The sequence below is a fragment of the Pongo abelii genome, chromosome 2 (assembly GCF_028885655.2).
Source record: "Pongo abelii isolate AG06213 chromosome 2, NHGRI_mPonAbe1-v2.0_pri, whole genome shotgun sequence".
NCBI lineage: Eukaryota > Metazoa > Chordata > Mammalia > Primates > Hominidae > Pongo > Pongo abelii.
In genome coordinates this window covers 14,361,997-14,375,893 of record NC_085928.1, presented here as the reverse complement: position 1 = coordinate 14,375,893, position 13,897 = coordinate 14,361,997, and the positions used below count along the sequence as shown (strand labels likewise).

The following is a 13,897-nucleotide window of genomic DNA, read 5'->3' as shown; positions in this document are numbered from 1 at the left end:
CCTCTTTCCCTCAGGACACTTTTGCTGCTGTGTGACCTAAACTATACTTGCTGGAGCTTTGGACTCCTTCACACTTCAGATGATATGAAGGAGAGTTATTAATCTCAACTGAACTGTGTCACTCAATAGCTTTCCATCCAATGGGCTGATGCTGATGTCAGAGTTGGGAAAGGCCTGGGGTCAGCTGGAGAAACTCCCCATCTGACTGGCAAGGAAGCCCAAGTCCAGAGGAATGAAGGGCTTTGACCAAGGCCACATATTTAACTACTGGGAGAACCAAGACCTTCGTCTCCTGCTTTCTAGCTCATTGGCTTTCTTGCTGTGTCTTGTGCCTGAGTATTGCCATAGAACTGATCATAGTAAGTTGGCACCTGGAGTCCGACAGGAGTATTTCTGTCTCCCCATGCCCTACTCAGCTTAGGTGAAGAGTGTGGGGTGTTTCTCCCCTGGGCCTGTGAACTTCTTTCCTGTTCCATCTCCAAAGGGAGGAGAGGACCCACTCTGGGCTGGAGGAGTACATGAAGTGTTTTGGGAGTGTTATTATCAAATATTCATCAACAGGAGAAAAAGCCATAAAGAACATTATTAGAACAATTGACAATAAATGTAGATTATGAATCAATTAGACAACAGTATTGGTTCAATGTCAAATTTACTCTTTGATTTTGATTTCAATAATTGCATTGTAGTTATGTTCTTAGGACAACAGGATAGTTAGAACTCAAGGGCATGATGTCTCCAATTTGGCCTAAAATGCTAGGTACCTATCTCTATCTAAATGAATAAATAAATGAATATATATAGAGAGAATGATAAAACAGTGAAACAAAATGTAAACAATTGGTAACTCTAAATAAAGAGCATACAAGAGTTCCTTGTACTATTGTTGCAATGTTCCTGTAAATTTGAAATTATATCAAAATAGGTATAAAAAATTCCTATCAGGAGGCACACAGCGAACAAACACTGAGAGGTCTCAAGGTCCAGGGAGGCAAGCTGGCTGCAGCTCTCCTTCCCCCCAGCTTTAGTGGCAGCCAGACCTCTGCCAGCCCTATCAGCCAGTCCCCACCTCCTGCTGCCCCTGATGAGCCAGGAGACGTACTGCCCAGCCACGTGTGGACAGCACAGAGTACGTCCTGAGATTGCGACTAGCCCAGGGTGTAGTGGCCAGAACGCAGGTCAGGGTTGGCACCACAGTTCCACATCTTACTAGCTGTGAGACCCTGGACAGGGCAGTTTAGTTCTCTGAGGCTCTGTTTTGCTCATCCCTAAAATGGGAACAGCTATTTATAGCACAGTTGAGTGAGACTCAGCTGAAGTGACATAGATCAAGCTCCTAAGGTGCTCCCCGTGCACAGGCACTTGGTAGACTCTGATTTTATTCAGCCTGCAGCTGTCCTGAGACAGGTGCCTTCACAATCTTCACTGCAGCATGTGTGTGGCTCCTCCCTGTCTGCCTTCTCCCCAACTGGTGTTATCATTTTCTCTCCAGCCAAACCACATAAACTACATTCCTCTCCTCCTCCTTAACCTCACCCCGTTTTCCTCATCCCAAAATCTTCCCAAGCTGCTCCCACCTCCCTCCTGCACTTGTGAGTCGGTGTCTGGCAGGTTAACTTGTACTTCTGTCCACTTTCTCTCACCCCGTCCTTGCTTGGGTTGGGGTGGATGCCCTTGGCTTTTCCCTCATGCTCCTCAGTGCTCAGCAGGGAGGGAGGTGTGCAGAAGAGGGACCTAGTCACGATCTGTTTGATGAGAAAATCACTCAGCCTCACCTCAGGAAAGATGGATTTCCCTCTTAGACTGGGTACTTCTCAGCCCTTGACACAGATGAACACACACACACACACAGCCAGATCACTCATGGAATCAGAGGTGTCTGGGACTGGGGATGGCAAAGCTAAGAAAAAAAGGCAAGTTGCAGAGGTGTACAGACTGTGCGATTCCATCTCTGTGAGGCAAAAATCCAATTGAGGTACTTGTGCATGTGTATAAAAATGCACATGAACAAGTCACTGAGTATTTTTGGGGCATGAGTAGAACTGGTAGATGAAAGAGGACTTTCACATTGTACATAGCATATTTCTATATTGTTTAAAATGGTTAAATAAGAATGTGTGCATGTATAATATATATAATTAATAAACTAACAATTATCCTCCAAAGGGAGAAAAGAATGGGTGCAAACCTAAAAGACATCTCCAGCTGGGTGCGGTGGCTCACGCCTGTAATCCCAGCACTTTGGGAGGCTGAGGCCAGCGGATCACGAGGTCAAGAGATAGAAACCTTCCTGGCCCACATGGTGAAACCCCGTCTCTACTAAAAATACAAAAATTAGCTGGGCGTGATGGTGTACACCTGTAGTCCCAGCTACTCGGCAGGCTGAGGCAGGAGAATCACTTGAACCCAGGAGGTGGAGGTTGCACTGAGCCCAGATTGTGCCACTGCACTCCAGCCTGGTGACAGAGTGAGACTCTTCTCAAAAAAAAAAAAAAAAAAAAAGACATCTCCTTCACTTCCCATCTCTGGGCAGCTGCCTTCTCAGGAGCTTCTCAGGAGGCTCCAGAAACAAATCCCAGGGCATCTCTCAGGCCCCCAGGGTACAGGCTTCTGAAGGACAAGAGTGCAGGGGTGCAAGCAGGTGGAGGGCAGCTACAGCCAGCCTGGCACGGCTCTCAGTGTTGGGGTAGCAGGTTTGGAGTGACGGGGATTGGGGGGTGGGCCAGCAAAGGGGTACAAAGTGGCCATGACTTTGGAGTGTGTAGAGACACACACTCCCATTCTTTCAGGGGCAAGATGTGTTAAATTCCAACATGGGGGCTCTGCACACAGAGTGAAATCCAAGTGGGGTCTACTGGAGTTAATCCAGTTGTGAATGTGTATTTTCTGTAGAGATGAAGCACTTGCTACCAGCCTGCTGCTCCCCTACTAACTCAGACTGAGCTTCATTCCCTGCTTCCAGTCTCTCCACCACAAGGTGCCTTGTTCTGCTCTCTGGGCAACATGATACTCTGAGGATGTTGATGTGAGGGTCCTCGAGGTGGTTCCACACTTAACAGAGGCAGCAGGGGAGACCCTCTTCTGCTTCTCAAGACCCACAGTGTGGGCACCAGGTTTCTCCCTGGAACACCTGGTTTCCAGCTTGACTGCACATGGGGTGACCTGGAGCTTGAACAAATACTGAGGCCTGGCACCCACTCCTGAGATTCTGGTGTAATTGGTCCGGGGGCAGGGGAAGCCTGCGTGGCAGTGGTTTAAAAGCTCCCCAGGTGAATATAACATGCAGCCAGGGGTGTGAGCCGCTGCTCCAGACTTGGACAGTGACAACTTGCATGGGGTTTCCACAGCCTTCCGTTCTCAGGGCAGAGAGCCCAGCTCCTGCTCTGCTCATCGTCTCAAGCTTGTTTTCCTCCTCCACAGCTCGGCTCTGACCCCATCTCACCTCCTCAGGGGCTCACTGGAGTGGGTGTGCTGGAGCTGAGGGCTGGAGGCCGCCCACCAGATCAATACCTGCACTGCAGCTTCTGCACCCAGGAGTGGGGGACAGCCATGCCATAGCCCCAATTCGCAGCCCCTGATGCTCTTCCTACATTCTCTATCTCTTCTGCTCACGGTTTTCCATACCAAGTATAGCATGGGTCCAAGGAATATTTTTGGAAAATAAAATTATTAACCCATTCTCACTAGATTTTTATTGGTATTATGTATGAATTTCCAACAACTTATTAAATGTCCATTCTTGATATTCTCAGGCTATCTACCTTGGTTAAGTATCAATGAGAAATTAATTCCAATTTCTCTGCCCCAACATACTGAAGGCTGAGTTCCCCCAACAGCCTGGCTGGGGTATGTTCGAGGAACCCAAGTTCATCATTAGGAAGGTAAGAATAAAACAAAGTCACAAAACACTGCGTTGTAATGGAAAAAGATTGTAGTCTGAGTTAATCAGGCTCAATTACTTTGTTCTATCAGTATGGGCAATTAGGAGCTTATCTTGTTTTTTGTTTGTTTGTTTTAAAACACAGCATGTGCTGGGGATGTTCAAGCAACTCTGCACCCTCTGTTGAAATTGTAGGTTTCAAAGGATAGTTCTGCTGTCAAAGTTAGATTAAAAATTATAAGGGAAGCCAGGGTGACATTGTGACTTTTGAGGCACTTCTGCCTTTTAGCCCCCTCCTCCACCAAAAAAAAGTACATAGATTTAATTATATATCAAGTATTATATTTGAATTATGTAAATTACACTTTACAACTGCATGGGTATAAAGATGAATATATTCATATTATGAATTAAAACATTGTCTTTGACTTAAAAGTTCACTTTTTTCTTCTTATTTTATAAGATATTACAGCATTTGGCAGGCCTGTAAAAGCACTGTGGACCCTACGCGTGGTGCCTAATGGATGTGTGGGCTATGGGGAAGCTGAGATTCAAAAAGAGGGCGGTAGCTGCCTATGGTCATGGAGAGGCTCCTTTCTCTCTTGGCTTTTTATACCACACTGCTATTTGATTCTAAGAGAAACTGGGAAGGGCCTTCCATGAGCAAGGCGCAGCACGTGTCATTCTGAAAGGTAATCGCTTGATCAGACCCTGTACAATGGAGGAGGGAGGATGAGACCCAGATACACCTCCGTGACATTGGGAAGGAGGTAGTGGAGGAGCCAGGTGCTGACACTGTGGGAGCTGAGGTGAGGAAGAACTCAGGGATGAGGGACTTTTCAGAGGAGTTTGGCAGAAAGGTGTCCCATGGAGAGAGGTGCCAGAGAAGGCATGAAGGAAGGAACTTGGGGGCTGTGTAGTGCGCAGTGAAGAGCTCAGTTTGGCCTGAGTATAAAATAGAAGTAAAGGAGCTGGGGGCAGCACCAGGAAAGACAGGCGGGGGGCAGGCCACATGTGGGACCACGTGTGCACATGTGAGCTAGGTGTGTCCTGGGCACTAACATGTGGAGCTTTGCTACTGGGTTTTGCGGGCTCTGGGGGCCACTACATATTTCAACCAGGAGTGATGAGATCAGAGTTACAATCCAGAAAGAGCCCCTGGGAGGGCAGGGTCAGCTGGGGAGAAATTAGGAGGAGCTCTCCTAGAGTCTTGGTGGGAAGTGAAAGGGCATGAAGGAGGTTGGGCAGGGGAGGTGGACAGGAGGACAAACAAGATGTGCAACACCACCCAGGCTGGAGACAGGCTGGGAAGAGCACTGGGATGGGGTGAGAAAAGGCCACTGGCTCTGTTATTGGGAGTTCACTGGGCACTTCAGGGTGTGGGCAGACATCAGACTTCCAGGGATTCGGGCAAGAGTGAGTGACCAGGAAGTGGGGGCTCTGAGGCTGCCCTCAGTCCCTGGGGTGCCTGCCCCTGCCTCTGCCTCTGCCTCTGCCTGGTGAAGCTGGGCGAGTACTCACTCTCAGTTCCTAGCACGGGAGGAAGAGAGCTCTTGGGCCTCCGGGATTTCATCTCTGGGGCCTTGGTGTTCTCACTGGCTGGAGCATCTGGAATGAAACAGGTAACAATAAACATTAGCAGCTGCTGAGGAAATGAGCAGAGGGGGTCTCTCAGTCAAAATCCCACCTCAACCAAACTCCTCCCCCAACTCTGAGGGCCCTTTGTGCCCACTGGGCAGAACAGCGCCTGTGTCCAGGCAACCTCTTTTACCCTCCATGAGAGCATCAAAGAAGGACCGTCCACTATCCTGGGCCTGATTAATCCAGTGGGGACAGCACCGTCACCTTGGCAAGATGAGCGCACAGGCTGCCCTGGGAGCTTGGGATGCTCCCCTGGAATGCCATTGCTGGCAGAGTTACCCCTTGCTCACCTTCCCTGGCTTTCTCCTCCATCAGGCCTTGTCTCCCTCATGCTAGACATCCTGGGTCTCCTCTCCAACAGGGGCAGGAGGGGACAGGGTCCCTGCCCTTGGGCTCATGGACTAGAGGTGGCGCACAGCCTCTGATTTCTCTGACTTTCTTCTGCAGACCAAACTTTGCAGTGACAAACCAAACGGAGGCCTCTGAGCACACATCCAACATGACTCCCACCTCTGAGATGGGGTCCAGGCCCCACTGTGGGGCTTCTGCTAGCCCTCCCCCAACAGGCCCAGTGAAGCTGGGCACAGCTGCCTGCTGGGCGGACCTAAAGATGCTGGGCGGTGCCTGCCCTCAGGCTCTGCTCCACACTCCCTCTGCCAGAGGAAACCCTGCCTCATGGAGGGCAAGCAGGGCAACATCACTTGGCTGGGCTGGGCTGGGTGGAAAGGCCCTCACTGGCCCCCAGGACACTGTGGGGAAACCATCCAGGAACTGGGATAAGGAGGAGCTGGTTGAGTGGCTATCACTGGGCCCCAGCACTTTCACTGGCCTTCCTTTCCCCACAAGGAGCACTCTTTGGGGACGGTGCTGAGAGAGTCTCCCCCTTGGAGCCCCCTCCCTGGGCATCCTTTTCCTGCTCCTGAGGAGAGGAAGCTCAGTGGGGGTGGGGGTAGGTGGGGGGACTTTCCAGCGGAGGCTCCGCCACATTCCTGAGGCCTGGCTGGGGAGGAAGAGCCCTCTCATGGTCCGCCTCCAGGACTGGCAGTCAGGGCTGATCTTGCCTAGACTGGGCTCCTGGGGCTCTGAGGGGTGGGCGCAGGGAGCAGAACTGGGGGCTGGGAACATACTTCTCCCAGCAAGTGGACTCTGAGCTGCCTCTGGATGCATTTCTCCTTCTGGGAGGCATTTAGGCCCCTCGCCTTCTCCAGAACATGGATCTGCCTGCATAAGTCCCTCTGCTTATCATCACCCTGATAGGCTTCCTTCCTAACCTAGTGCCTGCCTCCTCTCTGTTATGGGTAATCCAGGGTGGAGGCCCTGTGCGGGTGTCGCAGGCTTATGGCAGCTCAGAAGCAGACAGGCCTCCGGGGGCTGTGGGGGCAATCCCCCACCAAAGACAGCCGAAAGCCCTGCATGCACCATTGTGGGCCTTAAGTAGGACTACTTAGCAGTATGTGACGGGGTGTTGGGGGGAGCAGACAGCCAAAGCAACCCTTTCAAGTAGCACTTGACACCCAAACACTCCCTTGCCTCCACTCCCCACTGCAAGCCGGACTCCTGCCACCTCCCATACGGGCAAAGGAGCCCCAGATGGCACATCAGGGGTCCCTGCTATTTGGAGTGGACACTCAAGCTCCTCAGGAGGCTGCCTGTAACCCAGCACGCCAGTTCCATGGGGACACAGAGAAGCAGAAAGCCATGGGGCAGGGATGATTTCATTTTCTTACGCTGGACATTTTCCCCAAGGATCGTGGTCATTCTCAGCTACAGAAAAATCCTCTGGACATAGTTATTTGTCAGCCTCGGTGGATCTCAGCCTCAGCTGTATGTTAGAAGCACCTGTGCCAGGGTATCACACCCCACAGGTCCTGGTTTCATTGGTCTGGGTTGGGGTCTGGGCACGATATGACCCAGAAGCTCCATGGATGACTGATATTTGGCCAACAGAAAACTCCTCGTCTCTCCTCAAGCACAGGGAGTGCACAGGGAGTGGCTCCAGGACTATTCCAAGAGGCAGAAAAACCTGGCAGTGCCTCCCCTTGATATCTGGGGATAAGGGTGCCATAAACCAGGGGCATGGAGTCAGTCTAAGCTTCCCTTGTCCAGGCCTCTCCCTTCTTCCCTTCCTTGAAGACCAGCATTTCTAACAGTCATCAATGACAATGTAAAGAAAGGTGTACCCAGTAATTGTTTTGTTTGTTTGGCTCCCTTTTTTTTTGAAATGGAATCTCACTCTGTCACCCAGGCTGGAGTACAGTGACATGATCTCGGCTCACTGCAATCTCTGCCTCCCAGGTTCAAGTGCTTCTCGTGCCTCAGCCTCCTGAGTAGCCTCTTGAGTACACGCCTGACTCATTTTTCATATTTTCAGCAGAGATGGGGTTTCGCCATGTTGGCCAGGCTGGTCTTGAACTCCTGGCCTCAGGTGATCTGCCTGCTTCGGCCTCCCAAAGTGCTGGAATTACTGGCATGAGCCACCGCGCCCGGCCCTTCTTAAGGAAGAGGAGTACACGGCAGAGTATGTATGCAGTTCTGCACTCCTTGGCTTCAGCACTTATTCTCCTGGTGAGTCTTGGAGCATAGAGGAGGGAGAAGAAGAAGGATCAGGTTTGCCTTTTTAACTGATGAGTAAGCTGAGGCACAAGAAAGCAAAGTATAAGAGGCCCAGTTTTCCTAGGCTCCTGAAAGCAGGGCAGCAGGTACTGAGACTCCTTTTGTCCTCATGGGGTTGTGCTGGGCTTTACTTCCAAGCATCACCACGGTAGAGGCCAACAGAGAACAGCTCTAGCTTTGGCTTTGTCATCAGCAATCTTGGGAACTTGGGCAAATAATTTAAACTGTCCCATGTCTCTGTTTCCACATCTGTACAAGGGAATCACTTATTTTCTCTACCTCATGGTGTTTCGAAGCCCAAAGGAGAGAACACATGCAACTGTGTTTTGGAAAGCAGGAAATGATCGTTGATCAGCCCGGCGTGGTGGCTCACGCCTGTAATCTCAAGACTTTGGGAGGCCAAGGCAGTAGGATCACTTGGACCCAGAAGTTCAAGACCAGCCTGGGCAACATGGTGAAACCCCGTCTCTACAAAATTTACAAAAATTAGCCGGGCACTGTGGCATGTGCTTACAGTCCCAGCTGCTTTGGAGGCTGAGGTGGGAGGATCACCTGAGCCCACAGAGCTTGAGGCTGCAGTGATTGTGCTGCTGCAGTGATCATGCCACTGCACTCCAGCATGGATGACAGAGTGAGACCCTGTCTCCAAAAAATGAAAAAAAAAAAAAAAAGAAAATGAAAATGATCACTTACTTATGAATTAATTCCTCTTGATAGCCACATTCCCTTACTTCCTTCTGAATCAGCTTTAAAATTTTCCACCTTCAGAAAACACTCCCTGCCCTGCCCCATCTGCCTCTGCCTCCGTCCTTGGCCCTAGGGTGCTGGGTTTTCACTGGACATGTCAGTACGCTACTCTGTAATGTGCTTTGAGTCTTATTTTTAGAAGTTCCTGCAGCACTTTATCTTTCCATCTGGCCATAAGGAAAGGGGCTCAAGCCCCGCTTTCAAACTAGGCACACCCCAGACTCGGAGCCCCAGGGGGTGGCTGTGCTCCACCTAAAGTGTCAGCACGGTGGGGCTGTGCATGCACCACAGGGCCCTGCCAGGGATGCGGAGCCAGCAGACCTCCATGCGAACTGCAGCAAAGAGTGGGCTCGAAGGGCCATGTGCCTAATCAAAACCAGCTTTGTGCTCACATGGCTGCCCAGGGGATAAAAATAATAGTAATATAAGTTTAAGAGCAGCTTGTATTTTCTATTTTAATCATTTTGTGATGAAATTAAACTCCATTTCTAGATCTAGGCCCCCAAGGCTGAAGTCCTTTGCTTGTGTCCCCAAAGAAGTGTGGGGGAGGAAGATGGAGGTGTGAGGAAGTGGGGGGCCTCTACATTGAGAGGAAAATGTGTCCTTATTTGGACAATGCCTCACCCCTTCCACTCCTGGGCTCTGGACTCAAGCTCTCTGGGCAGCATTTTTTTTTATCTCCCGCAAGAGGCTGATTCCCTGAACTCTGACCCCACACAGGGGGTGTGAGGTCTTGGGAAGCTTCTGGGAGGGGTCCAACTTCTAGGGGCCCCCAGTGGGGCAGGGCAGAGGGGCTGGGCTCCAGCCTCTCCCTGGGTTGGCTCATCCCCCCTTGCTGGCCTCTCTCTCTGACTGAGTGCAAGCAGTGTGCTAGTGTAGTAAGGAAGAGAGATCAGGATGCTTGCGCTCCTTTCTGGCTCTGCTGCTTAGGAGCTGTGAGTCCCTGGGCAAGTTCCTGAACTTTTCGGAGTCTGAGCTTCCTCACGAGGAAAACGGAATTAACACCACCTCAACAGAAGAGTGAGGGAGGTGTGGTCAAGTCGTAAGGTGACGGCTGACATTTACTGGGTATTGACTCCATGTATGCACAGTGCTAAGTGCTTTGTATGCCCAGATCAGGTTGAACTATACCATTCGCCAGTATTGAAGTGTTTTTGACCTACAAAAACAGCAATTTTATTTAGTTCCACATAATACCCATTAGTTGTCTGTGATGATTTAAAGAATAAATGTGGGCCAGGTGCAGTAGCTCATGCCTGTAATCCCAGCACTTTGGGAGGCTGAGGCGGGTGGATCACCTGAGGTCAGGAGTTTGAGACCAGACTGGCCAACATGGTGAAACCCCTTCTCTACTAAAAATACAAAAATTAGCCAGGTGTGTTGGTGGGTGCCTGTAATCTCAGCTACTTGGGAGGCTGAGGCAGCAGAATGGCTTGAATCCAGGAGACAGAGGTTGCAGTGAGCCGAGATCGCACCACTGCACTCCAGCCTGGGCAAAAAGAGTGAAACTCTGTCACAAAAAAAAAAAAAAAAGAATAAATGTGGGGGTGGGAGCAGACTTATTAATACAGCAGGGCCGAGGCCAAGAAAGGAGGGTGGGTCAAAATCTGCTCAGCAATATCACAAGTGCCCAGGGGCCAAGGTAACAGTGGACCACAGTGGTTAGGAACCAAGGCTTGGGTTTAACTTCCCACTCTGCTAGTTAGGGTGACCTTGAGCAGGTGACTCAGTCTCTGTATGCCTGAGATGAGGCTATTGTTACTATCACTCCCCTGAAGCCCTCTTGCAAGGTCACCAACGACCTCAATGTTGCCAAACCCAATAGCCAATGCTCAGGCTCATCTTTATTTGGCAGCAGCACCTGACCCTTCCTTTCTTCCTTTTCTTCCTTTCTTCTTTTTTTTTTTTTTTGGCAGGGTCTTCCTCTGTCCCCCAGGCTGGAGTGCAGTGGTGCAATCTTGGCTCACTGTAGCCTCAACCTCCCATGCTCAAGCTGTCCTCCTGGCCCATCCTCCTGAGTAGCTGGGACTACAGGCATGCCCCACAGCATCCAGCCAACTTTTGTATTTTTTGCAGAGACAGGGTTTCACCACGTAGCCCAGGCTGGTATTGAACTCCTGGCTCAAGCAATTCACCTGCTTCTCAAAGTGTTGGTATTACAGGCGTGAGCCACCACACCTGGCCTGGCACATTAATCTTGATCATTCCTTCCTTTTTGAAGTTCTTAGCATTTGGTTTCTGGGACACCCCCATCTCCTGGGTTTCTTCCCATCTCACTGGAGTACTTCCTTCTTGGTCTTCTTCGCAGGCCCCTGTCCTGCCCCTGCCTCTCTCTCTCTCCCTTTTCTTATCTCCACCTCTGTACTCTCCAGGGACCTCATTCAACCCCAGGGCAGTGAATGGCCTCTGTGTGTGGATGGCTCCCTGTATCCCACCTCCAACTCTGACCTCCCCCTCAACTCCAGGTTCACCTAAACACCTGCCTATGTGACAGGACCGCTTGAGAGGTCAGATGGGCATCTTAAACTTCACATGCACTAAACTCTTGATCATGCCCCCCAGCCCCACCATTGATCTTCACTCCCCCATGAAAACTAAGAGTCGTCTTTAATTTCTCTCTCTCTCTCTCCATACCCAGCTCATCAGCAACTCCTATCAGCTCTACAGCCAAAGAGGTTATGAATCTGATCACTTCCTGTCCCTATTGTGGCAACCCCCCACTGTGCTCCCTGCTTTCCCTCTGACTCATCCTGGGTCTGGTCATCACATGGACATGAGTGATCCTTCATAAATGTCCAGTGTTGGCCCATAACACTTAAAATAAAACCTCATTTTTTTTGTCATAGCCAACACTGCCTGGATCTGGTCCACGGTCCTCCTCAACCTCACTTCCTACCAACCTGCCCCTTGCTCATGGCTCCACCACCCTGGCCTCCTGCCTCCTGAAATGCTTTAAGCACAGTGTCCTCGGCTCAGGGCTATGCTCTCGTTGTCACCTTGTCCCTCTTCCTTCCCTGCTTCCTTCAGCCTCTGTTCACATGTTCCTTCCTCAGAGGGGCCTCAGTGACCACCCCCTCCAAAAATGGTATTCCCTCCCCCATTACCCTGCTTTGCTTTCTTCGTAGCTGGTGACATTACCTGAGGATATGACACAGCTGTTCACCTGCATTACTGCCTCTTTCCCACTAGAAAAGTCCCAAAAGCTGGAACTTTTCCTACTTCATTTACTGTTTTAAAACCAGCTCCTACGGCAGTGCCTGGCACAGGTGGGCACTCAGATATTAGTTGAATGACTGAGTGATGGCATGAATACCCACTGGAGTGTCCCTTCCTATCACAATCATGCATGACCCTCTGTGGTCACAAAGCCCTGGTCTCACTGGTACCAAAAGCTGGATGCCCTGGCCAGGGTAGCTGGGGACAGGAGGCCTGAGTTGAGAATGACTGGATGAGCCAGTGAGGATCTAAGGTGTTTTTTGACTCCTCTCATGGGATTCTGGCCTAGGAAGGACTTAGTTTCCTCACTGCTCATCTGGGTCGGAATGAGAGGAAAGGGGTTACTGAGTCCCACGTGCAAGAGGACCTCCCCGCAGGGAGGGCTGTTACTCAGGGAGGTCTGGATCACTCTGGGAGCGGGCCCCGCCATGGTAATTCACTGCCCAGGGAGGCTGCGTCAGGCTGTGGAAAGGAACAGGTTTCCGAGCCAGAACACTGAGTCCTGCCAGGATATTTCACGTTGTAATTCACTGTGCAGGGTGGAGCCCCAACACCAGATCTATGCCTACTGTCTGTGGGGCCTGGAAGGCAGCTGACCCTTGGTGAGCCTCAGTTTGCTCACTGAGAAAGACACCCTGCCCAACTGTTGCATAGACTGAAAATGCAAAGTGCACAAGAGTCTCTGGCCAGGGCAGGCATTGAAGGTCAGCTTGTTCTCCTCCTGGGTGAGTTTTCAGGCAAGTCCACGTTTACTCTATGTTTTAGCTCCCTTCTGTGGGGCACAAGTTAACCCCTGTCTTCTGCTGAGTTCAGAAGGAAGGGTGATATGACCATAATCAAGAAAGTACATAAACACCCTTTTTCTTAGGAAAAAGACCCAAACACATGATTAAAATAGCCGGCTGTGCTGTATTATAAAGATTACATCCTTTATCTTTATGATATGAGGGAATCAGTAGTGTGGGTAATGCAGACCAGCCAATGAGCCCCATTTGCCTCATTTTTATGAGATTTTGAAAGATATGTTGGCCTCAGATGTATGGTCTCGATGGTGTTTGGCACAGGATGAATGAATGATAGTGACTTTCAGGGGCCAGGCCAGCCCTGCTGAGTAGCTGGGGAAGCCAGTCTGAAGTCAGCACCAGCTGTAGTCCCATCGCCTAGTGGAGATGGACCTCATTGCCCCATAAGAGGGATGAAGACCTGGTTCTATGCAGAGGTCGGGTGGGCAGCTGCAGCTGGAGACAGGCTGGAAGAGCCCACACAATGGCTGGGCTTGAAAATTCAGTCATTGTTGCTGCTTAGGGCAAGTAGTTCTTCAATGTATTCTGATTCATGACTCCTTTTGAGAATTCGACTAAAAACTATGGACCCCTCTCTTCAGAAAGATGCTCCAACCCACATAATGCAACATTTTGCCTGTAATTTCAGGGGATGCACAAACCCACTGGGATCCCCAAGTCAACTATGATGCCTTGGGGAGTAGGGAGAGCTGAGGGGATGAGGGGACAGAATGAAGGCAGGAGACCTAGCCTAGCCAGTGGGGTGGAGCACCAGACGATAGAAAGGTGGCAGGGGAGCTGTCAAGGTGACCACAATCCTTTACTACTTTCCTAGAGAGGCTCTTGATGAAAAAATAAAGCTAAATGTGGGCAAACGCCCACCCGGCATACAGGATGCTAATATATCTGCAAGTATAGCAACAGGGAAAGAAGAGCAGGGGTAAGAGGCGGCCCTTATCCTTTCTGTCAACAAAACCAAACCCAATGGACTGAGAGTCAGTCCTGTTATCTCAGCTGG

At 50.5% G+C, this 13,897-nt stretch overlaps 1 protein-coding gene and 1 long non-coding RNA gene across 13 annotated transcripts in view; one reads left to right on the top strand and one right to left on the bottom strand.

Annotated features, from left to right (window-relative positions):
• Positions 1-4,102, top strand: part of LOC112132771 (uncharacterized) — a 96,861-nt gene extending 92,759 nt beyond the window's left edge. Inside the window, exon 5 of the long non-coding RNA XR_008523561.2 lies at positions 3,421-4,102. This is a non-coding gene — a long non-coding RNA (uncharacterized LOC112132771). The remainder of the gene's footprint in view (positions 1-3,420) is intronic.
• The window catches only part of MYLK (myosin light chain kinase), a 280,320-nt gene that overhangs the window by 66,435 nt on the left and 199,988 nt on the right, over positions 1-13,897 (bottom strand). For all 12 annotated transcript variants that reach the window (XM_054551385.2, XM_024245412.3, XM_054551384.2 and 9 more), the window contains one exon: positions 5,402-5,488. In XM_054551385.2, coding sequence (XP_054407360.2) covers positions 5,402-5,488 — 87 coding nt within the window. The remainder of the gene's footprint in view (positions 1-5,401; positions 5,489-13,897) is intronic.